Raw genomic sequence first — 25,023 nt, 5'->3', positions numbered from 1 at the left:
TTTATCTGGTAATGTTCTCCTCTAACACAGCATGGCAAGAAAATCCTCCAAATATTAATGATTAACCTGTTGAATTTGGAGATAGATATTTATGAAGTTATTGGGAGGTGAACTGCTTTGATTACCTTTGGTAAATGAAATAATCATTCATTTTCTGATATAGCTGTAAAACTAATCTGAAAAGTTTTCAAAATAAATCACTTAAAAAAAGTATAGCATGTACCTTCTAAAAATGAAACCTACATCTCCCTGTGAGCTGTGAAGAATATGTATTAAGGTTATAACAACCAACAAAAATGCACTGATTAAATGTAGTCTTCCTGACTAGTGATTTAAATAATGATTTAAATCTATTTGATTTAAATCAAATCCACCCTCGAAGGCACGGATGGTGGTTCACCCACACAGTGCTGTTATGATGATACAGTGCATGAGACTGAGTAGGATGCAAGCATGGACTGAACAGACACTACTATGTGAAATCACCGAAGTAGCAATGGGTTGGGGTAAGCACACCTAGAGGAGAGCACCCATAGGGACACTACTTGAAGAAGAAATAACTATTATACTTGGTTTCTTGCTGTAGATTAGTTAAATGTTCAAGTCAGATTTTAAAATCTTGCATCCAAGAGTTTTAAGAGAGCTGCCTGAGGAGCTCACTAGACCATTAATGCTGATTTTCAATAAGTCGTGGAACTCTGATGAAATTCGAGAAGACAGGAAGAAAGCTAATGTGCCAGTATTTAAAAGGCTCAATGGAATGATCCAGGTAAATATAGACCTGTCAGTCTGACATTGATCCCAAGGAAGATAATAAAGCAGTTGACACAAGATTTGATTAATAAAGAATTAAAGTAAAGTAATTAATGCCGATCAGCAGAGTTTTTGGAAAACTGATCCTGCCAAACTAACTTGATTTTTTTTATATTACAAGTTTGACTGATAAAGTTAACAGTGCTGATGTAATATGATTAGATGTCTGTAAAGCATTTGGACTTGGTACCACATGACATTTTGATTAAAAACCTAGAATGCCATAAAATTAACATAGTACACATTAAATGGATTAAAAGCGGGTTAACAGATAGGTCTCAAAATGTAATTTGTAAACAGAGACTTATCACTGAGCAGATGTGCTTCCAGTGGGGTTCTGCAGAGATTGGTTCTTGGCCCTATGCTATTTTTATTAGTGACCTGGAAAAAAAATCACTGATAAAGATTGCAGATGACAAATATTGGGGGAATGGAAAATAATGGATCTCTTGGCAAGATGAGCTCAAGTAAACACGTTTTAATATGCCAATGTAATGTGTACATACTTCTAGGAACAAAGAATGTAGGCCATATTTACAGAATGGAGGACTGTATCCTGAGAAGCAGTCACTCTGAAAAAAAATCTGAAGATAGTGGTGGATAATCTAGAAGGCTGTTGATAAATGGAGAGGGGTTCAGGGAAGAGTCACAAGAATGATTGAAGAATTGCAAAACAAGCCTTATAGTAATAGTTCAATCTCGATCAGTGTAGCTTTGCAAAGAGGAAGGTTAAGGGGTGATGATCACAGTCTATAAGTGCCTCCATAGATAACATATTTAATAATGGTCTCTTCAATCAAGCAGACAAAGATGTAACATGATCCAATGGTTGGAAGTTAAAGCTAGACAATTTCAAACTGGAAATAAGGCATACATTTTTAATAGTCAGTTATTAAGCACTGGAACAACTTTTTAATAGTTCTGGGAGGAATCTCCGTCACTGAACTTTTAAAATCAAGACTGCACTTTTTTAAAAAAAACTCTAGGGATTATTTTAGGGAAGTCCTATAGCCTGTGTTATACAGGAGGTCAGACTAGATCAGCAGTTCTCAAACTATTGTACTGGTGACCACTTTCACATAGCAAGCCTCTGAGTGCAACCCCTCCTTATAAATTAAGAACACTTGTTTATATATTTAAGACCGTTATAAATGCTGGAGGCAAAGTGGGGTTTGGGGTAGAGACTGACAGCTCACGGCCCTCCATGTAATAACCTCGCGGCCCCCTGAGAGGTCCTGATCCCCAGTTTGAGAACCCCTGGACTAAATGATAATAGTGGATCCTTCTGGTCTTGGAATCTATGAATCTTTCAGTGCCACATCTCTTACTAGCTCTAGAAATGACCAACATGCCTAAATCTAGTGCCGATGCCCCAACTAAGGAAGCATCCAAGGTTACTATTGCCTTGGGACACCTAGGTTTTTAAACACTGGGGTCAGTGCTTTGTTTCTGAAGACAGACCACAAGCTTTCCTGGAATCCATACCACTACCTACTGATGCTGGATCACTGATCTGCAGACAATCAGCTGCACAATCACATCCCTGAGCTTCCAAGAAGCAACAACAAATTTTGGTAGCCGCTGCTAGAACCCTATTGGTTGGCATCAAAAGGTCTCTGTTCTAGCTAAACTAGGCCCTCTGGCGCCACATCTCCAATGCTTTAGTCCTGGTATCCGTTCTACTGCAATGACAGGAAGAGTTTGCACTTTCATCTTCCATTCAGGGGTAACAGTAAATTTATTTTGCCTGCAGATATCAACATTTTTTCATACTGTTTTAAATTTACCTAAACCTGAGCAATTATGTAGCAACAATGATCAGTGGGAAAGCACTTGAGAATCCCAATTTACAATCTGAGCCCAAGACACCAATTCCTTAGAATTACTGGTAAGCAGTGGAATTCCTCGACCACAATATACAAGAATTGCCATCTATAAAGAGGACACTAACATTATACAACTTTTTTCATGGAATAAAAATCTACGCTGTATACCCGTTCAAAAGGCCACAAGTGTCCAGGACATTCTTTTTTAAATGCTCCTTGAAAAAGAAATACAGATAGAAACCGTGATATCCTGACCTCATCTGACATTTCAGAGCATTCATTTCTATATCTAGACTTTGGTCCATAGACATAGGTTTCTTAACAGTGTAACTGGAAAATAACTCTATCCAGGCAGTGCCTGTGCCTCCATAAAGCAGATTATAAAAGGAATCACCTCTTACTCATTTTACTTACAGTTGAGCAACGTATTTGAGGTCATTCAGAAGCAGAAAGCCCTCATTAGGGAATCCCTCTCACCTCCCTTACCATCTACAGTATACTTCCGGAATGATTGGGATGTTCACCTTGTTCTCCAGCCAGGGCTTATGGACTTTATATGAGATTAAGCTTCCACATTATGATCCTAGTGTCAAAAGATATTTATCTAGTCTTCAAGACTTGTCCCTTTGATCAAGATCAAAGGCTCATCAATAGTTAGCTAAAAATCAATGTATCCAGGCCGGGTTCCTCAGCGCTGGTCACACTACTGCACATTTGAAGTAGTAAGGAAAGATTCCTTCTGTGAATGAGGTATGGCTATTTCAGTCAGGAGTGGCACCAGTTCATTACTTTCAAAAGCCAGGAAGAGCATGGGCCACATTTAGTTTCTTGGTCAACACTCCTTTAGGGTGTCCGGTACTAGTTGATGAGTGAATGTACTTGACTCCTGTAATACAGGCAGGCTGCTTGCTGGCCCGTGTGGGGGAGCAGCTCCATGCTGTTTGAGAAGCTTTCCCAAAGGACCATGTTCTTTTCAGCAGAGTAGGATGATGGGTCTTCACAGCACTTGGTGCTCAACTCTGTTGTGAGTGGCAGGCACACAGAGGACTGCTGAAGTAGTTTATCACTCTGGATAATTCCTTCGGGTGGGATCTGGCAGCTTCAATGAAGGCTGACAGAAAGGGTCTCTTAGCCTGTAATACATCTCAGTAAAGGCTTGGAAGAATCCTTTATTTCATCCTATCGACCGTAGGTTTTCATCATTGTCACTCAAAGTTTCAATCCCTCTTCCCATCTGGTTCAGGGTGATCAGAAAACCAACAAGATGTGTGTGCACGATGGGGAGGGAGGGGCTGTTTAGAGGGTCAGAGTGTCAAAGGACAGAATGCAATGATGGCTCACCAGATCCTTGAGTCTTTGTCCTGTATGTTCAGTGCTATTGTCCTTTAGCAGGCTTTGTAATTTGGTGGTGTCCATTAGTCTTGGTAGTAGAATCAGGATCATGGGCCTTTATTGTTGCCTGGGAGATTGTAGAGCTGTGCCTTAAATGAGATGATGCCCAAAGCAGTGACTGGGTTGTGATACCCTCAATATTGATAACTAAACAAAACATCAAGTCCAGGGTGTGACCAGCTGTGTGCGTTGGTCCAGAGAACCTGTGAGGGTCCTGCGGAGGCGAGTGAAGAGCTGAGTTTTTGGACTTTTTCCATCTGCAGCCCTGTCAACATAAATTAAATCTGCCAGGGAAACACCAGTCAAAGGTATTATTTCATCACCAGTGGCATCAGACATCTGTTTCCTTGAAGTAAGCTGTTTCTGTTGTCCTTGACAACGCTGTTGCTCTTACATGCTTTGGAGAAGAGGTAAAGGGGAGAAGGCACTGACCATTTAGTAATGTCTGAGTTATAATTGTAAGAGGCCGCCTGACCAGGAAATGGTGGCAAAGGCAGGAGGAGCAAGAGTGAGGTTCAGGGCTCTTTTGCCATAAGAAATGAGGCTGCCAGAGGGATCCCTTACCAGTAGTGGTTCCTGTGCAGTGCAGAAGGACTGGAACAGCAGTCTCTGCCTCTCTTCCAAATTTTAGAAAACATCATTTTGTTCAGTTCTCCTCATTTCCAAATCTTCAAGAGTAAATGGCAGCCGCTGTCCTGCTTCCAGGAAAGACTGAGTGTAGGCTGGGCCACCTGGAGGTGGTTCGCACCACTGCTGCTGCATTCCCATGGGGGTGAGAGAGGAGAAGCGACCTGACCCCTTTAAGTGGACCTGATTCCACTCTGGCCTGGTCTACACTACGAGTTTATATCGAATTTAGCAGTGTTAAATCGAATTAACCCTGCACCCATCACACACGAAGCCCTTTATAGCGATATAAAGGGGCTTTTAATACTGGTATCTGTAATGCTCCCTGACGAGGGGAATAGCACTGAAATCAGTATTGCCATGTCGGATTAGGGATAATGTGGCTGCAATCGACGGTATTGGCCTCGGGAGCTATCCCACAGTGCACCGTTGTGACTGCTCTGGACAGCAATCTGAACTCTGATGCACTGGCCAGGTAGACAGGAAAAGGCCCGCGAACTTTTGAATTTCATTTCCTGTTTGCCCAGCGTGGAGCGCTGATCAGCACAGGTAAGCATGCAGTCTGAGAATCTAAAAAGAACTCCAGCATGGACCGCATGGGAGGTACTGCATCTGATCGCTATATGGGGAGATGATTGCATGCTAGCAGAACTCCGTTCCAAAAGATGAAATGAAAAAACATTTGAAAAAATCTCCAAGGCCATGATGAAGAGAGGCCACACTAGGTACTCAGTACAGTGCTGTGTGAAGGTTAAGGAGCTCAGACAAGCCTACTAGAAAACCAAAGCAGCAAATGGAAGGTCCGGGCAGGGTTGCAAACATGCTGCTTCTATGCTGAGCTGCATGCAATTCTAGCCGGGTACCGCCACCAGTACCCCACCCTGACCATGTGTTCCGAGGCGGGGTAATCTCAGCCATGCCTGAGGATTCCGCGGACGGGGAAGATGAGGAGGAGGAAGAGCTTGCAGAGCGCAAACACAGCACACCGTTCTCCCTAATAGACAGAACCTTTTTCTCAGCCTGAGCTTTGGACTTTTTCATCTGCAGCCTTGTCAACATAATATAAATCTGCCAGGGAAACACCAGTCCAAGGTATTATTTCATCACCAGTGGCATCAGACATCTGTTTCCTTGAAGTAAGCTGTTCCTGTTGTCCTTGACAACGCTGTTGCTCTTACATGCTTGGAGAAGAGGTAAAGGGGAGAAGGCACTGACCATTTAGTAATGTCTGAGTTATAATTGTAAGAGGCCTCCTGACCAGGAAACGGTGGCAACCCAACCCACTATCCCAGACAATGAAGCCATGGAAGGGACCTCTGGTAAATGTACCTTTGTAAATATAAAACATGGTTTAAAAGCAAGCGTTTCATGACTAATTTGCCCTGAGGACTTGGGATGCATTCGCGGCCAGTAGAGCTACTGGAAAAGTCTCTTAAAGTGTCTGGGGATGGAGCAGAAATCCTCAAGGGACAGCTCCATGAAGCTCTCTTGGAGGTACTCCAAAAGCCTTTGCAGAAGATTTCTGGGCAGCGCAGCCTTATTCTGTCCTCCATGGTAGGACAATTGACCACGCTATGCTAGTAGCAGGTAATCTGGTATCATTGCATGACAAAGCCTGGCAGTGTATGGTCCCGGTGTTTACTGGCATTCAAGCAACATCAGTTCTTTATCTCGCTGTGTTATCATCAGGAGAGTGATATCGTTCATGGTAACCTGGTTGAAATACGGGAATTTAATTAAGGGGAAAGATGTGGCTATTCCTACTGGGCTCTTTGCCTGTGGCTGAAAAAACACAAAAACCTTCCCTGCAGTTAGCCAAGCGGGGGGAGGGAGGAGGTGATTGGCGCTAAGCTTTTTCGCGTTTGGCTAGCAGGGATCTTCTCTGATACCAGCCATGTGGTGGTGGTGGAGAGGGGTTGGCTAGCAGGGATCTTCCATGATACCAGCCACGCGGTGGGGGGAGGGGTAAAGCGATCATCCCAGAGAATTGGATTGTGTGTGTTGGGGGGGAGAGTTTGGTTTCTGCTGCTGCACGTTAACAGGAAAGATGCAGCACTCAACGGGCTTTGCTTGGTATTTGGGAAAGGAGGGCACTGGATCTATGAAGGCTGCAGAAGCCGAAAGACAATGGCTTACCATGGCTGTATGCAAACCGAATTTTGTTGCCCGGACCTGTGTCTGTGATCTCTAACACCAAAGCCGCAGGCACTCAATATTAAGATGCAAATGCAACCTTGTACTGAAATCACATGTGCTATGTAAGGTGAATAGCATTGTTCACTGTGAAAGAGTATAACCATAGTTCTATAAAATGTATCTGTTAAAATACTTCTTCTCTTTTTTTCCCTCCCTCATGCAGCTGCAAATTTTTCAAGCCTCCTCCTCTGTCCCGAAGGCTCTCTCAGATAAGGCGGCAAAAAAAAAAAAAAAAGGGACACGAGACGAAATGTTCTTGGAAATCATGGAAGTGACCTGCAATGAAAGAGCTCATCTGAATGAGTGGAAGGACGTAGTATCCAAGTACGGGAAAGATGCCAGTGAACGTGAGGACAGGAGGGGACCAATGTGAGGACAGAGAGAGACGTTTGAGATGAGAAGTGTCGGCAGGAAGATCAGCAGTGGCGGGATGCAATGCTGGGGCTGCTGCATGATCAAACTGACATGCTCTGGCGTCTGGTGGAGCTTCAGGAATGGCAGCAGGATCAAGAGTGCCGCTGCAGCCCCTGTATAACTGCCCTCCCCCCTCCCCAAGTTCCATAGCCTCCTCATCCAGACGTGTAAGAACGTGTGAGGGGAGGCTCCGTGCACCCACCCACTCCACCCAGTGGACAGCCCAGCCAAAAGGCTGTCATTATTTTGAACTTTAGTGGCCTTTTCCTTCCCTCCTATCCTCCTCCCAAACCCCACAGGGCTACCTTGTCAGTAATCTCCCTCTTTTATAATCAATTAATAAAAAATACATGATTTTTAAATGGTAGTGATTTTATTTCCTTAGAAGGCAAGCTGTAATTGAAGGGGGAGGGTGGGTTGCTTACAGGGAATGAGTCAATCAAAGGGGCGGGTTTTCATCAAGGAGAAACAAACAGTCACACTATACCGTGGCCAGTGATGAAACTGGTTTTCAAAGCTTCTCTGATGCGCACCGCTTCCTGGTGTGCTCTTCTAATCGCCCTGGTGTCTGGTTGCGCGTAATCAGCAGCCAGGTGATTTGCCTCAGCCTCCCATCCTGCCATTAAGGTCTCCCCCTTACTCTCACAGAGATTGTGGAGCACCACAGCAAGCAGCAATAACAAAGGGGATATGTGGTTTGGCTGAGGTCTGAGCGAGTCAGTAACGTGCGCCAGCGTCCCTTTAAATGTCCAAATGCTCATTCTACCACCATTCTGCACTTGCTCAGCCTGTAGTTGAACAGCTCCTGACTACTGTCCAGGCTGCCTGTGTAATGGCTTCATAAGCCATGGCATCAAGGGGTAGGCTGGGTCCCCAGGATAACTATAGGCATTTCAACATCCCCAACTGGTATTTTCTGGTCTGGGAAGTATTCCCTTGCTGCAGCCATTTAACAGAGTAGTGTTCCTGAAGACGCGAGCGTCATGAACACTTCCTGGGCCATCCCACGTTGATGCTGGTGAAACAGGCCCTGTGATCCACCAGTGCTTGCAGTACCACTGAAAGTACCCCTTGCGGTTTATGTATCCTGGTGCTCCAGTGCCAAGATAGGGATATGGGTTCCATCTATCGCCCCATCACAGTTAGGGAATCCCATTGCAGCAAAGACATCCACTATAACCTGCACATTTCCCAGAGTCACTGCTTTTGGTAGCAGCAGTTTAGCGTTGCTTTGGCTACGTGCATCACAGTCAGCCCCCATAGTAGATTTGCCCACTCCAAATTGATTCCCGACTGACCGGTAGCTGGCGTTGCAAGCTTCCAAAGGACTATCGCCACTCGCTTCTCAACTGTGAGGGCGGCTCTCATCTTGGTATTCTGGCACTTCAGGGCAGGGGAAAGCAAGTCACAAAGTTCCATGAAAGTGCCCTTATGCATGCGAAAGTTTTGCAGCCACTGGGAATCGTCCCAGACCTGCAACACTATGCGGTCCAACCAGTCTGTGCTTGTTTCCCAGGCCCAAAATCAGCGTTCAATGGCTAGAACCTGCCCCATTACCAGCATGATCTCCAATATGCCGGGGCCAGCGGTTTGAGAGAATTCTGTGTCCATGTCCTCATCACTCTTGTCGCCGCGCCACCGTAGCTGCCTCCTCCTCGCCTGGTTTTGCAGGTCCTGGTTCAGCACAGACTGCATGAGAATGTGCGAGGTGTTTACAACGTCCATGATTGCTGCCTTGAGCTGAGTGGGCTCCATGCTTGCCGTGGTATGGCGTCTGCACAGATCACCCAGGAAAAAAGGTGTGAAATAGTTGTCTGCCAGTGCTTTCACAGAGGGAGGGGTGAGGTTGTACCCAGAACCACCAGCGACAATGTTTTTTGCCCCATCAGGCACTCGGATCTCAACCCAGAATTCCAATGGGTGGGGGAGACTGCGGGAACTATGGGATAGCTACCCATAGTGCAACACTCCGGAAATCGATGCTAGCCTCGGTACATGGACGCACACTGCCGAATTAATGTGCTTAGTGTGGCCGCGTGCACTTGACGTTATACAATCTGTTTCAAAAAACCAGTTTCCGTAAAATCGATATAATCCCATAGTGTAGACATACCCTCTGTTTCCAATGATATTGGTGGGGTATAGGGCCAGCTGGAGCTGGTTTCCACTACTGTGTCCAGGAGGAGTCAGTGAGAAGCAAGGGTGAATAAACATGTTCATGGAACCATCCAGTTTTGCACACTGCTTACTGCATAGCCACTAGATCTTCTTGTTACTCTCTCTCTGCTTTTTCCTCTTCCCATTGCCCACTTTTTGCTTGTCCATGACCCTCATTTATTGAATCATGTCCTATTTATACTATAAACACTGTGGAACAGGGATTGTTAGCCTAGCATGTTTTAAGGTGCTCATAAATAGTAACATGATTTTCTAAATTCTAAATTTAGCTTCACAAGTTCTCTTCACTCGGGCAAAGGATTTGTCATCTGACAGATATGAAAAGCCCTGGGATTAGTCATGTTTGAACTAACTAGATGCCTACAGTACTTTCTACAGGTTCCATTCATTTCAAGGTTAGTAATTTTTTTTCTAGTTTAAAAAAAAATCTATGCATGAGATCAAGTTTACATAGCTCTTACAAACATCTCTTAAGAATCATCCTCCTGATACCAAAGCGCTGGTTAGTCCTTTCCCTATCCATTACTTCCAAATGGGAACCCAAGTTTAATTCTGATCCTAGCTTTTTATTTTGGTATTTTCATTTTATCCCACTGACTCCAGAAATTCCATGCATCACAGACTAGTTTACATTTCAGTTGTAACATTCTCAGATTCATGCCATTTAACAAGGAGTTATAAAAGCACACTACTACATTCACACAGCCCACTTCTTGTGAGACAGTGCATTTCTTAATCTCAATTAAAATTACGTCAGGCCACTGAAGGGAAAAATGTCCAAATTTTAAGCCTGGAGATTCAAAAGGCATCAGCATTACAAATAAATGAAAATTTATTATTTATCCAAAGCCACAAGTCACTGAGAAAAGCCAAAGAAGCAAGAATGAAAAATAAATTTCTTTGGGAGAGGTTACTGATGCTAGCCACCTGAGAAATTAGCATATCACTTTGAGGTTCTCATCTGGAAAAAGAGGTCAGCCTTTAATATAGCCACATGTACCACTTGTCAGAGCTCACATCATAAGTATTCTCAACATCTCAGAGAAGTTCCCACTGCACTTGAGTGGCGGTTCTGCAGGGCAGCACCAATATGCACTACTAGACTGGAATTTCACTATTTCAATGAGTCTATGAATCTTTGCAATCTATTGGTGATTAGACACTATCATCTATAAGCACAATACATGGGATTTCTGGTATCAAGCTGTAGCGCAGTTCTCCAATCCCAAACCTAGAAGAGTTGGGAAAACGCCACAGAGGACACTTATTCAGCTTCTTGAGACATGCAGCACTGATGAACCACTCGTAGTCCACACAAGAGACAACAACTAGTTCCAGGAAGAGCTACATCCAGGCCTTCTTGGCTAAAAGAACTGACACCACACATGCTCTAGGGTAAGGAATGGATCCCTATGGCTCCAAAGAGGCTGGGAACATCTCAATATTAACATCTTAACGACATAAGTAAATGTTTTGCTTTAAAACAGACACACAAGGTGGGTGAGGTAATATCTTATTTGCCCAACTTCTATTGGTGACAGAAATGCTTATAATACCCCTAATATCCTGGGACCGACAGGGCTAGAACAACATTGCTTTAAAACAAGTTTTAAGTGACCCCCAGAAGTCAGCACTCTTGGTCCAACTGCCTTCAAACTATGCTCAATCCTGTGAGCAGAACAAGCTAGTTGATCCAGAAGAAAACAAAGCAGGCTGTGAGTGCTCCTTCCACAGCGTTAATAAGAAAGCAGGAACAACAATTATGCAACTGTTCGGAAAATATTGCAACCTAACATACAGCTGATACAGGAAAGCAAAACAAAATAGAGATGCAACCCCTTTAACAGAAGCAAATGCATAAGGGGTGAATAGAACAAAAAGCAAAGGACATTCTCCTTCCGACAGATGCAAGAATAGTCTTCAATAAAGTTATGCTTTGGGGATTCAAGTAACAGAGAAACCATTTTGAGAAAGAGCAAAGATATCAGAAAACTTTCCTTCTTAACTACATCTTTTATTGAACACGTCCTTTGCCTTTGATGAATTTTACTTGTAACAAGTGCAAGCATATTAACAGTAAGTTTTGCGTGTTGCTCAAAGGGTCAATAAAAAACACTTTTCAGAACAGGCAAAATGGATTTTAAAAGGTTACAAGAGATTAACTTTCATATGCATTAAACACATCTTTGGGCATACACAGCTGCCACTTGCTGTGGATTTGTGCATGTGCAAGCACTCCAAAACTTGAACAAAGGTAGTCCATTACATACCTGAATAGTCACAGAAAAAGAAGGAAAATGTGGCATGTGACAATCACCCCTTTCTATCACTCAACCTGCATAAGCTTTTGTGAAATCATGTTGCTTTAACAGAATAAATTATTTAAATTTAAAAGCACTTAAGATAAATATCCATTACTTTATAAGATTTTAAACACCAATTATGAGATATAAGCTCCTATAATGCAAGCCACTAAGACAGCTATATTCTTACCTAGTCTGAGCTCTCCGAAGTTCCCACACCCTATCTTCTTGCCCACTCTGAAATTGGGTCCCACCATAAGAACACCAGAGGACGTAGCAGAACTCGGTCGAGAACCATGCCCACTCCTCCCTGGAATTCCTTTTGCTGGCCGCTGCCTTTCATCCTTCTCCCTGTTTGAATGGTCCATGATCTTACAACAAAATCTCTGCCAGTAAACTGGCAGAATTGGGAGTACACGCTCTTCTCCTTAGAACAGAAATGTATATCCAAAAGTTTCACTGAGTCAGGTTACAATACAAGTCATGGAAACAAAGTTCTTTTGGCACCATCTCCAGCCTCCTAATATAGCTCCACAGTGGTTGGTTATCTCCTGGAGAACTGAGTAAAGGCAGATCTTTAGAATCTAGAAAGAAAGAAAGAAAGAAATATTAATTGATTTTATTCTCGTAATCTCATGTTTCAGATTAAGAAAATACCTACTGCTAACCAAACCTGGACAATTTCCAAGATGGACTATTTAGATTTCATACAAACTAACAGTCTGTCACCTTCACTGGTTTCTAGTGGGGTCTCGCAGGGATCAGTTATGGGTCAGTTTCTGTTTAATATCTTTACCAGTGATTTAAATAATGGCATAGAGAGTACACTTAAAGTTTGCAGACAATACCAAACTGGGAGGGGTTGCAAGTGCTTTGGAGGATAGGATTAAAATTCAAAATGATTTGGACAAACTGGAGAAACAGTCTGAAGTAAATAGGATGAAATTCAATAAGGACAAATGCAAAGTATTCCACTTAGGAAGGAACAATCAGTTGCACACATACAAAATGGGAAATAAATGCCTAGGAAGGAATACTGGGAAAGGGATCTGGGAGCCACAGTGGACCACAAGCTAAATATGAGTCAGTGTAACACTGTTGCGCAAAAAAACCAAAACCAAAAAAACATTCTGGGATGTATTAGCCAGAGTATCGTAAACAAGACACGAGAAGTAATTCTTCCGCTCTACTTAGTGCTGATTAGGCCTCAACTGGAGTAGTGTGTCCAGTTCTGGACAACACATTTCAGGAAAGATGTGGACAAATTGGAGAAAGAACAGAGAGCAACAAAAATGATTAAAGGTCTAGAAAACATGACCTATGAGGGAAGATTGAAAAAAATTGGTTTGTTTAGGCTGGAGAAGAGAAGACTGGGGGTAGGGAGGCACATAACAGTTTTCGAGTACATAAAAGGCTGTTACAAGGAGAGAGAAACATTCTTAACTGCTGAGGATAGGACAAGCAGCAATAGGCTTAATTTGCAGTAAAGGAGGTTTAGTTTGGACATTAGGAAAACTTCTCAACTATCAGGATGGTTAAGCACTGGAAGAAACTACCCAGGGAGGTTGTGGAATCTCCATCATTGGAGATTTAAGAGCAGGTTAATGGGGGGGGGGAGGGACCGATCAGTAGTTTGAGCATTGGCCTGCTAAACCCAGGGTTGTGAGCTCAATCCTTGTGGGGGCCATTTAGGGATCTGGGGCAAAAATCTGTCTGGGGAGGGGTCCTGCTTTGAGCAGAGGGTTGGACTAGATACCTCCTGAGGTCCCTTCCAACCCTGACATTTTATGACAACAGTAGGTATACAACACAACAATAAGTAATTACTATTTCCAATGTCAACAACCTTAAAAGAAGATAGTTATTCTGAAAAAAGTCAGTCTACAGGATAGCACATTTACAGTTTTGCTACTATGTGGGGTGAGACCCATTTTATGCATAAGTTCACATACTTTTAGAGTTTAAGGCCAAAGAGGATCATTAGATCATCTAGTCCAGCAGTTCTCAAGTTTCACTGCACCGCGACTCCTTCTGACAACAAAATTACTATACGACCCCAGGAGGGGGAACCAAAGCCTGAGCTTGCCCAAGCCCTGTCACCCTGGGTGGAGGGCCAAAGCCATAGTTTGAGCTCCACCATCCCAGGTGGGTGGGGGGAACCAAAGCCAAAGCCCAAGGGCTTTAGCCCCAGGCAGGGGGCCTGTAACTTGAGCCCCGCTGCCCAGGGTTGAAGCCTTCAGGCTTCAATGCTGGGCGGTGGGACTTGGGCTTTTGGCCTGGGCCCCAGCAAGTCTAACACCAGCTCTGGCGACCCCATTAAAATGGGGTCCTGCCCCACAGTTTGATCTCCTGTATATCACAAGTCATTAAATAAACAAACAGTATGACACAGTATAACACAATAGTGTATGCAAGACAGGAGGCAACTGATCCCGCTCTGTTCTGCATCAGACCCCAGCTGGGAGACTGTGCACCACAATTTAGGAAGGATGTAAGCAAAATGGAAGAGTACAGAGGAGAGCAACAAAAAATGATAAAAGGTTTAGAAAACCTGACTTATGAGGAAAGGTTGAAAAAACTAGTCATGTTTAATCTTGAGAAAAGACGATATGGAGGATCTGATAATGGTCTTCCAAATGTTAAGGGCTGAGACAGGATGAGAAGTGATGGGCTTAATCTGCAGCAAGGGCTATTTAGGTTAAATATTAGGAAAAACTTTCTAACTCTAAGGGTAGTTAAGCTCTGGAATAGGCTTCCAAGGGAGGTTGTGGACTCCCCATCATCAGAAGCATTTAAAAACAAGTTGGAGAAACACCTTGGATGTTTGGGGATGGTCAAGGTTTACTTGGTCCTACCACAGCACAGGGGCCTGGACTTGATGACTTCAAAGTCCCTTCCAGCCCTATGTTTCTATGATGAAATCTGACCCAACTACCTTGTATTGATCCCAATGGCTTTAACTAGGCTAAAGCATTTTCGTCCTCAGGAGACTGAAGATGAGGTTACTTACCTTGTAAGTAACTGTGGTTCAAGATGTGTCCCCTATGGGTGCTCCACTGTAGGTGTATCCAAATTGCTGTGCCTCAGACCGATATGAGGTGCAGGGACACGGATACACCTACAACGGAGCACCCATAGGGACACTACTCAAAGAAGAACAGGAGAGACTTGAGGCATTATTAGCAACGTGCAGATTAGCAAGATTCTTCTGGAAAGAAAAGCAGGACACTACTGCAACAAGATAGGTACTGAAGTTATAACAAGACAGTACTTTTGCATGCAGAAATGTTCAAGTTTAAGCTCAGTCTTTAGACTGGGAGTGTCTGGAAATCTTGGGATACAAATTTCGTTCCGTAGAAAAAGTCTGTTTTTCTTAGGCCATGGTTAGACGCAAAACTTCAAAGTGCTGCCGCGGGAGTGCTCCTACGGCAGCGCTTTGAAGTGAGTGTGTGGTCGCAGCACAAGCACTGGGAGAGAACTCTCCCAGCGCTGCAGGTACTCCACCTCCATGAAGGGATTAGATTACAGTGCTGGGAGCGCAGCTGGGGCACTGTTTACACTGGCGCTTTGCAGCACTGTAACGTGCTGCACTTGGGGGGGTGTTTTTTCACACCCCTGAGCAAGAAAGTTGCAGCGCTGTAAAGTGCCAGTGTAGCCAAAGCCTTAGAGACAAGGTAGGTGAGGTATCCATTATCTTTTATTGGACCAACTTCTGTTGGTGAGAGAGATAGGCTTTCAAGCTACACAGAGGGCTTGGCTACACTGGAGAGTTACAGCGCTGGTGGTGGCTTTACAGCGCTGTAACTTACTCCCCCCGTCCACACTGGCAAGGCACATACAGCACTGTATCTCCCTGGCTACAGTGCTAGCTGTACTCCACCTAGGCCTGGGGAATAACGACTACAGCACTGCTCTTGCTGCGCTGGGGTGACAGTGTAAACAGTGATTAATCTTACTACGCTGTAACTGACCTCCGGAACATTCCCATAATGCTTTTTAAGTAAAGATAACACTCTTTGTTTTGTTGTGATCCCTCTCTGTTTTGCTGTGAACTCGGGGCTCCCGGAGCTGCTTATCTAAAAATCAAACACAGCTACTGTTTGCTCGAGCAGAGGCAGACAGGGAATGTCCACAGCTAGTGTTTGCTTGAGGAGAGAAGCAGCCCAGAGGGGGGGGAACGGGGGTCCGTTTTGGAGCAGCTACTTATCTGGTCTGAAGGCTATTTGCATTTAGTGAATGAGAGAGGGGTGGCGGAAGGGGTCGAAACTTTTAAAATGATTGAAGGTTCGTGCTGTGTATCTTCCAGTCTGTAGAACTTGCAAGGCAGGGAGCTGACACAGTGTCAGCTCCAAAAATCCACTCTGTCGCCCCCACGCTCCCTGTCACACTCCAGCCCACCCCCCTCTTTTGAAAAGCATGTTGCAGCCACTTGAAGGCTGGGATAGCTGCCCATAATGAACCACTCCCAACACCGCTGCAAATGCTGCAAATGTGGCCACACTAGAGTGCTGGTAGCTGTCAGTGTGGCCACATTGCAGCGCTTTCCCTACACAGCTGTACAAAGACAGCTTTAACTCCCAGCGCTGTACAGCTGCAAGTATAGCCATACTCAGAGCTCTTCTTACGTGTGGGAAACAGTGTCATGGCTAAATACAAAGTGGAACAGATTATTTAGCAAAGTAATTAACACATTTCAAGGGTATGGCTACGCTTGCAGCTGTACAATGCTGGAAGTTACAGCTGTTTTCGTACAGCTGTGTAGGGAAAGCGCTGCAGTGTGGCTACACTGACAGCTACCAGAACTGCAGTGTGGCCACGTTTGCAGCATTTGCAGCGCTGTTGGGAGTGGCTGAACAGGCATTCTGGGATACTTCTGAATACCTCTGGAGGCCAATTACAGCACTTTTGTGGCCACACTGGCGGAGCAGCACTGCATCACGAGCGCTGCAATCGTTATACCCCAGGCAGAGCAGGAGTATAGCCAGCGCTGCAGCCAGGGAGATGCTGCGCTGTATGTGCCTTGCAAGTGTGGACGGTGAGTAGGTTGCAGCGCTGTAAACCCACCACCAGCGCTGCAACTCTCCAGTGTAGCCAAGCCCCAAGTCACCATTCAAGGTGAAGTGGCTCATTAACACCCCTCCACAGGGAAAGCAGCTGAAGCAGTTGGTGTGGGTTACAAATCTAAACTCCCAGGCTCATCTTTTGAAAGTGTTGTGCAGGTTTCCTGTGAGGATGAAGATACAGGCCTTGTCTACACCACAAAGTTGCAGCGCTGGTGAGGGGGTTACAGCGCTGCAACTTAGGAGGTGTACACACCTGCAGGGCATTACCAGCGCTGCAACTCCCTGTTTGCAGTGCTGGCCGTACACCCGGTCAAACCTCGGGTGTAGAGGATCCAGCGCTGGATCACCAGCGCTGGTCATCAGGTGTAGACACTCACCAGCGTTTTTGTTGACCTCCGTGGAATAAGCAGGTATCCCAGCATACCTGAGGAAGCCTCTCTGGTAATCAAGCAAACTCCACTGCCCTGTGCTCACCTGACCCCTCCTTTAAATGGCCCGGGAAATTTAAAAATCCCCTTCCTGTTTGCTCAGCCAGGTGTGGAGTGCAATTAATCTATCAATCACTCAGCGACCATGCCTCCACGCACCAAACGAGCCCCAGCATGGACCAATGCAGAGCTGCAGGACCTCATTAGTGTGTGGGGAGAAGAGGCTGTGCAAACACAGCTGCGCTCCAGAAGGAGAAATTATGATACGTATGGTCAGATATCGCAGTCCTTGATGAGAAGGGGCCATGAACGGGACGCCTTGCAGTGCAGAGTAAAAATTAAGGAGCTGAGGAGTGCGTACTGCAAAGCCCGTGAGGGAAATCGCCGCTCAGGAGCTACCCCCACAACCTGCAGGTTTTAGAAGGAGCTGGATGCCATACTTGGGTGTGACCCCACTGCGAATCCTAGGAGCATGATGGAGAGTTCAGAGCAGGGAGAAGTGGGGGATGGTGTAGAGGACGGAGACAGTGAGGCTACTGGCGTGGGAGGGAGACACCCCGGAGTCCCAGGACACATGCAGCCAGGATCTCTTCTCCAGCCCGGAGGAGGCTAGCCAGTCGCAGCAGCTGGAAGCTGACGGTGAGGAGGAAGCTGAGGATCGTGCTCGTGGTAAGTAGATTTCAATGTTTTGGGAGAGGAGGATTTTGGTTATGGCTGCCTGCATGCATGCCTAAACGTGGAATAGCCCATTGATTTGATCTTCCTTCCCGCGGTTGCTCTGGTGTCCCCCGAACCCCTCTCCAAGCAGGTATCCTTCCCCGCGGTTTGCTCTGGTGTTCCCACCCCCCCTCCAAGCAGGCATCCAGCCCCGCGGTGTGCTGCGTGTTCCCCAGCCACCCTCAAGCAGGCATCCAGCCCCACGGTTGCTTGGTGTCCCCCGAACCCCTCTCCAAGCAGGTATCCTTCCCCGCGGTTGGCTCCGGTGTTCCCCAACCCCACTCTCCAAGCAGGTATCCTTCCCCGCGGTTTGCTCTGGTGTTCCCCAACCCCCGCCCCCAAGCAGGTATCCAGCCCCGCGGTGTGCTGCTGTGTTCCCCAGCCACCCTCCAAGCAGGCATCCAGCCCGCAGTTTGCTCTGGTGTCCCCCGAACCCCTCTCCAAGCAGGTATCCTTCCCCGCGGTTTGCTCTGGTGTTCCCCACCCCCCCTCCAAGCAGGCATCCAGCCCCGCGGTGTGCTGCCGTGTTCCCCACCCCCCCCCCCAAGCAGGCATCCAGCCCGCGGTGTGCTGCCGTGTTCCCCAGCCACCCTCCAAGCAGGTATCCAGCCCTGCGGTTTGCTCTGGTGTCCCCCGAACCCCTCTCCAAGCAGGTATCCTTCCCCGCGGTGTGCTCCGGTGTTCCCCAAACCCACTCTCCAAGCAGGTATCCTTCCCCGCGGTTTGCTCTGGTGTTCCCCAACCCCCGCCCCCAAGCAGGCATCCAGCCCCGCGGTGTGCTGCCGTGTTCCCCAGCCACCCTCCCAGCACGGAGGCAGCCACGCGGTGTGCAGGCATCCAGCACCACGTTTCCACCCCCCCCCCCCCCAGTATCAGGACGGGTTGAAAGCGGACCAAAAAAAACCCCCACCCCCCAAGCACCCAACGCCCCCAAAGCACCAAAAACAGCCACCGTCCCAATAGATCACCACCTTAATGTTCACTACTGTCCCTTCTTCAGGACACCAGCTACCCCCTGTACCCACTGTGATAAAACCCAGCGACCCAGTGGTCATTCCACTCCCAAGGGGTAATTTTTGCTAAAAACACTCACCCCATTGCTCGCCATGACTTACTTGCTTGCCCTTCTGTGTTATGTGAGGTATGTGAGAAGGATGCTACCTAAAGTCTCAAAAGTCCTTCAAAATTTGATAATAAACAATGATGCCTCTGTGTATTACATGTTTCTATCTCTCTGTTTTCTAGGGACCTTGACTACTGCAGCTGTATCACCGCCCTCACGTAGGTTGCAGAACTTGAGACGCAATCCTAGGAAATCAAAAGAGGAATTGATCAAGTCTGTTCTGAGCCACTACAACAGGGAAAGTAGGAAGACAGAGGAATGGAGAAGCAGTGTACAGGAGTGGAGAAAGACTGTACATGAATGAGGCAAACAGAAAGCAGGAGAAAGGAATTGTGTAGGCAAACAGAAAGCAGGAGAAAGGAATTGTCTGCCAAAAAAAACAACAAAGCAGATGATAAGCCTCCTGTCTCGCCAAACTGAGTCTTTCGAGTCTCTTGTAGCCATGCAGACAAATATGTACCGTGCTAACCCACAGCCCTCCCAAAGCCCTCTTCCTTGTCACCCTGTATATTCACAAAACAACTTTCTCCAGCAGCCAGTTCCTTATTATCCCCAGCTGCCCCCAACACCTATAAAGATCACCTACTAGCCCTGATAACTATAATTCTTACCCTGTTCGCTCCACCCCCATCATTCTGCAGCATAGTAATGCTGAAGTGCAACAGACAGTGAATATTGATCAAAATAGGACATAGTAAAACCTGTAAATGTACTGTCAACCACCCCTACCCCCTTGCATGTTTTGTACTGTATGTTGAATAAAGTTTTTTTTTTCTATTTCTTTCACTACGTTTTATTGCTGCTGGAAGTGGTAAATAATACACAATGAGGTAGAGCAAAGCACATCAAATGCATCAAACATTACTGCTGGCTCTCAGCATCAAATTGCTCCCTTAAAGCATCCCTAATCCTTGAAGCCCTTTCCTGGGCCTCCCTATTAGCCCTGCTATCTGGCTGATAGCATTCTCCAGGCGTCTAACCTCGGAGGTCCATTCCTCACTGAATCTTTCACCCTTCCCTTCACAAATATTATGGAGGGTGCAGCACGCGGATATAACAGCGGTGATGCTGCTTTCCAAATCTAGCTTCCCATAAAGACGCCTCCAGCGAGCTTTCAAACGGTCAAAAGCACACTCCACAGTCATTCTGCACGGCTCAGCCTGTAGTTGAACCGGTCCTTGCTCCTGTCAAGCTTCCCTGTATATGGTTTCATGAGCCATGGCATTAAGGGGTAAGCAGGGTCTCCAAGGATCACAGTGGGCATTTCCACGTCCCCTACTGTGATCTTGCGGTCTGGGAAAAAAGTCCTGGCCCTCAGCCTCCTGAACAGGGCACTGTTCCGAAATATGTGCATCGTGCACCTTTCCAGGCCATCCTGAGTAAATGTCAGTGAAACGCCCACGGTGATCCACAAGCGCTTGCAGAACCACGGAGAAATAACCCTTGCGATTAACATACTCTGATGCCAGGTGGGGTGGTGACAGAATAGGAATATGAGTCCCATCTATTGCCCCTCCACAGTTAGGGAACCCCATTTCCGCAAAGCCATCTACAATGTCCTGCACATTCCCAAGACACACGGTTCTTCTTAGCAGGGTGCGATTAATGGCCCTGCAAACTTGCATCAGCACCATTCCAACGGTAGACTTCCCCACTCCAAACTGGTTCGCCACCGATCTGAAGCAGTCTGGAGTTGCCAGCTTCCAGATTGCAATAGCCACCCATTTCTCCACAGGCAGGGCAGCTCTAAATCTCGTGTCCCTGCGCTGCAGGGTAGGGGCGAGCTCAGCACACAGTGCCATGAAAGTGGCTTTTCTCATCCGAAAGTTCTGCAGCCACTGCTCGTCATCCCAGGATTGCAGGACGATTTGATCCCACCACTGAGTGCTGGTTTCCTGAGCCCAAACGTGCCGGTCCAGGGAGCTGAGCACACCTGTTACTGCCACAAGCAATGTACTGTCTTCACAGTGAGGCAATTCAATATCATCGTCTGACTCACTGTCACTCTATCACTCACTTTTTGCAGGTGAAGGAATAGCTCCACTGCCAAGCGCAATGTGCTGGCAACATTCATCAATAAGGTCGTCAGTTGCTGAGGATCCATTTTTTAAAAAATTCGCAGAAAAAGCGCTGTACAGTCACAATGCTGCCACACTGCTCCGCATGTGTAACAAAGCACTGCTGGGCGTTGGAACAGGAACAGGAAGCGGAAAGAATCACACTTCCTTCCCTTCCCACAAGCCCACAGCACCGATATGGGACGAGGTGCTCTGTGGGATAGCCGCCACAATGCACCACTCCCAACAGCGCTGCAGCGTGGCCACATCTAACATCACTTGCAGCGCTGGTTGCTGTAAGTGTGGCCACTCTGCAGCGCTGGCCCTATACAGCTGTACTAACACAGCTGTAACAACCAGCGCTGCAAAATTACAGATGTAGACATACCTACAGGTCAGATATGGACTGACTGCTTTGTGATATAGTGTTTTTGTCTTATTTTCCTGTGTGAAAATAGCGTAGTGACTGTCTGGTTTCACCCACATAGTTGCTATTGGAGCATTTAGTGCACTGGATGAGGTACACCATATGTTCTGATAGGCATTTGTAAGCATGGCTGGCCTTAGGGGTGGGCAGGCTGGACCACCATCCAAGATGCCTTATTCAGGGGTTACTGTGATGATAGCTCCCACCCACTTGACCTGCCAACTGCCAGTGGAGTTTAGAGGAAGCCTGGGCAGCGGCTGGAGAGGGCAGATTGTGGGGGTGTGTGTGTGCGCGTGTGTGTGAGAGATAGGAAATAGATACAGTGCTCCTGTCAGCTAATTTCTAAATTATCATCTGTAAAAAACTTTAGAGTTTTCAAGTTAAAGTTGCACCCCCTCACCAAAATCTAAAATGGCTCCCCTAGTGAGTCAGGAGTGGCCAGAGGCTGCTCAGACTGTCTGCTCTCATCCAGATAGGCATTGAGAAAGCTGGGACATAGTGTTATTGGTTTTCATAAAGGAGATTCAGAACTGGGAATCAGAAGCACACTGTTGGTACTTGCACTTGTGCTGTCTAACCAACCCCTCAAAGGCTTGACAAATATGTTTATAATAAGGGAGAAGATCAAGTTGAGGGCTTTGGAGTTGCCACCCATTATGTTATTCTGGGTAGTCTGAAAGGAAGGACCTGAGCCATTTCAGTTTATTCCAGCAACTTAGGAAGAGTATTTGGTGATCAAGTGCTACAGAAAGGTTCAATAGGAAAGTACAGTACAGAAACTTTTCTAATGGACAGAAGATGATCATCCATCAGAACAACAAATGTTGTCTTTATACCATGATCCCTCTCTGAAGCCTGACTGAAGGATTCAGGATACTGACAGAAGCCCTGAGACTAGCAAAGATTCTTGCCTAGCTTGCTTCATAAGAAAGATTAGATACTGCAAAGTAGTTTGATGATTTCTGTTGTACGGACTAAAACATTCAGTATCCAGTACAGGTGGTGATGAGAGTGTCAGAGAGGTCCCAGTTTTTCTCTATTCTTACTGGGGGCAGATATTAGTCATAGGTGGTGGGCCTGACTGCCATCAAATATATACATCCATGATGATTACTAGCAAGAATCGCTTAAATTCCTGAAAGAAATGGGTTTCTGGCCCTGCTCTCGGCTTGTCATCTGTGGCAGATGCAGGTCAATCATCCTGGTTGCAGGCATCTCTTTCATCAAATAAAAATTTCCTCAGTGAGAAATGTTGTGTTCTGAGAGGAGATAGCCAGACTTTACAAAGCAATGTATGGTCTTGTGGGAGGCATGACTTTGCTATCTTTAAGGCACAGAAGTAGAAGATTGTTTGCTTCCTTATAGAAGAGGAATAGGTTTGTAGAAACTGCAGACTTTTCTGCCGCTGTCTTGAGAGTTTCACACCATTTTTAGTATGAGCCTAAATGGCTCTAACAAAAAAATTAATTGAAACACCAAAAACATTTTTAGAACATGCTTTGGATTTCTGCCATTTAATCATTTCTGATCTACCTAAATAACGTGCCCTCTGTGTATGCAACCCACTGGATGCCCAAGCGTACCAAACACAGCAAATCATGAACAAGTTTTCTTAGCACTACATATGTTTTAATTAATTCCTTCAAAGGAAGTTTCTGCCTTTGGAATCTGTTTAAACCCACTGCTCTCAAAAAAAGTATGCAGAGATGGCTGTGTGCACTTTATCACCTGTCATTAAGCCAAATGCTGCAAGTACTTTATTGAATTATTAAAGTCACACTACTCCCACTAGTTGCAAGATTATGGTGGAGTAAAAACCTACTCATCAGCTCAGCACTGGCAAGTGAAATGCTCTTCCTAGCTAAGGTCCTCTCCCTCGAACTAAGTCATCAGTTTCTGCAGAAATCTAAGATGTAATTTTTTTGGACGTTAATTTTCTACATCTTATGGTGGAGGAACACCTTCCAGATGTGACCTGCTGTACTTCTGACTTCTCAAGTATGCAGACCACAAACCGCTACAGTGCCTCCTCTGCTGAATGGGGAATGATTTGAGCAGAGGCACATACTGAACTATTAGGAAGACTCCAAAAGTAAAAGCTGGGAAAATAGAATCCGAGAACCCCCCTTGGCAACAGCAGCCAGGAGAATATTAATGGTGGCACAGATGAGTAGAAGTGAGGATGCTCTTGAAGGCATATTGGGGAACTGGGGGAGGGTGTAGGGCAGGGGTGGCTAACCTGAGCCTGAGAAGGACTCAGAATTTACCAATGTACATTGCCAAAGAGCCACAGTAATATGTCAGCAGTCCCCCATCAGCTCCCAATTCCCTGCTCCCAGTGCCTCCCGCCCACTGGCAGCCCCACCCATCAGCACCCCCTCACTCATTCCCTGCACCTACTGATCAGCTGTTTCATGACATGCAGGAGGCTCTGGGGGGGGGGGGAAGAACGAGGGTATGGCAGGCTCAGGGGAAGGGGTGAGAAGGGGGGGAGTGGGGGCAGGGCCTGTGGCAGAGCCAGGGGTTGAGCAGTGAGCACCCTCCAGCACATTGGAAAGTTAGCACCTGTAGCTCCAGCCCTGGAGTTTGTGCCTATACGCAAATTAACATGCGGCTCCTTGAAGAGTCGCGTGTGGCTACGGAACCACAGGTTGGCCACCCCGGGTGTAGGAGAAGGAGAGGAAAAAGACAAGTTTTACTTCTAGCAGCCAGAGGAAGTGATAAAGTGTTTCACGAATAAAATCAGATACCTACTCTATTAACAAAAACTAATGTGAAAGATGAAGCCACTGAGTAAGATCCAGGGACAGCAGTCTTGTAGGAATTCCAGCACCTCAAACTAAGGGTTGTGCATGGGGCAGTCAGAGGTTTTCTAGATTAAAAAGAATGAATATTTTAGAGCAAGGGTTCTCAAACTGTGGGTTGGAACCCCATTTTAATGGGGTTACTAGGGCTGGGGTTAGACTTGCTCGGGCCCAGGGCCAAAACTGAAGCTCGATCCCCACTGCCCGGGGAAAAAGCTGAAGTTTGAGCCCCTACCTGGTTTTGGTCCCCACTTTTGGGGTTGTGTAATCATTTTTGTTGTCACAAGAGGGTCGCAGTGCAATGAAGTTTAAGAACTGCTCAGGGCCGGCTCCAGGCACCAGCTGAGCAAGCTCGTGCTTGGGGTGGCAGATTCTAAGGGGCGACATTCCCTTGAATCTTTTTTTTTTTTTTTTGCTTCACCGCTTCGGCCGCCCTGCAGGTTTTCTTCTTTTTTCTTTTTGGTTTGCCACTCCAGCCGCCCTGCAGGGGACAGCGGCGCGGAGGAAAGGAGCACCCTGCTGGGAGAGGGCTGCGCCCTGTGTCGGCCCCAGCTGGTGCCATGTCTGTAGCAAGCCCAGCAGGGCAGCCCGCGTCCTTCCCTCCCTGTCAACCGGAGCAGCACGGAGCCCTCCTGGCAGGCAGTGCTGCGGAAGC

General features: G+C 46.3%; 1 protein-coding gene across 11 annotated transcripts in view; it reads right to left on the bottom strand.

The window, feature by feature from the left end:
• CSNK1G1 (casein kinase 1 gamma 1) overlaps positions 1-25,023 on the bottom strand; it is a 320,905-nt gene that overhangs the window by 194,853 nt on the left and 101,029 nt on the right. For all 11 annotated transcript variants that reach the window (XM_030578653.1, XM_030578658.1, XM_030578655.1 and 8 more), the window contains exon 2: positions 11,940-12,333. In XM_030578653.1, coding sequence (XP_030434513.1) covers positions 11,940-12,117 — 178 coding nt within the window. In that variant the 5' untranslated portion in view covers positions 12,118-12,333. The remainder of the gene's footprint in view (positions 1-11,939; positions 12,334-25,023) is intronic.

The sequence above is a fragment of the Gopherus evgoodei genome, chromosome 10 (assembly GCF_007399415.2).
Source record: "Gopherus evgoodei ecotype Sinaloan lineage chromosome 10, rGopEvg1_v1.p, whole genome shotgun sequence".
NCBI lineage: Eukaryota > Metazoa > Chordata > Testudines > Testudinidae > Gopherus > Gopherus evgoodei.
This window is presented reverse-complemented; position numbering and strand designations above follow the sequence as displayed.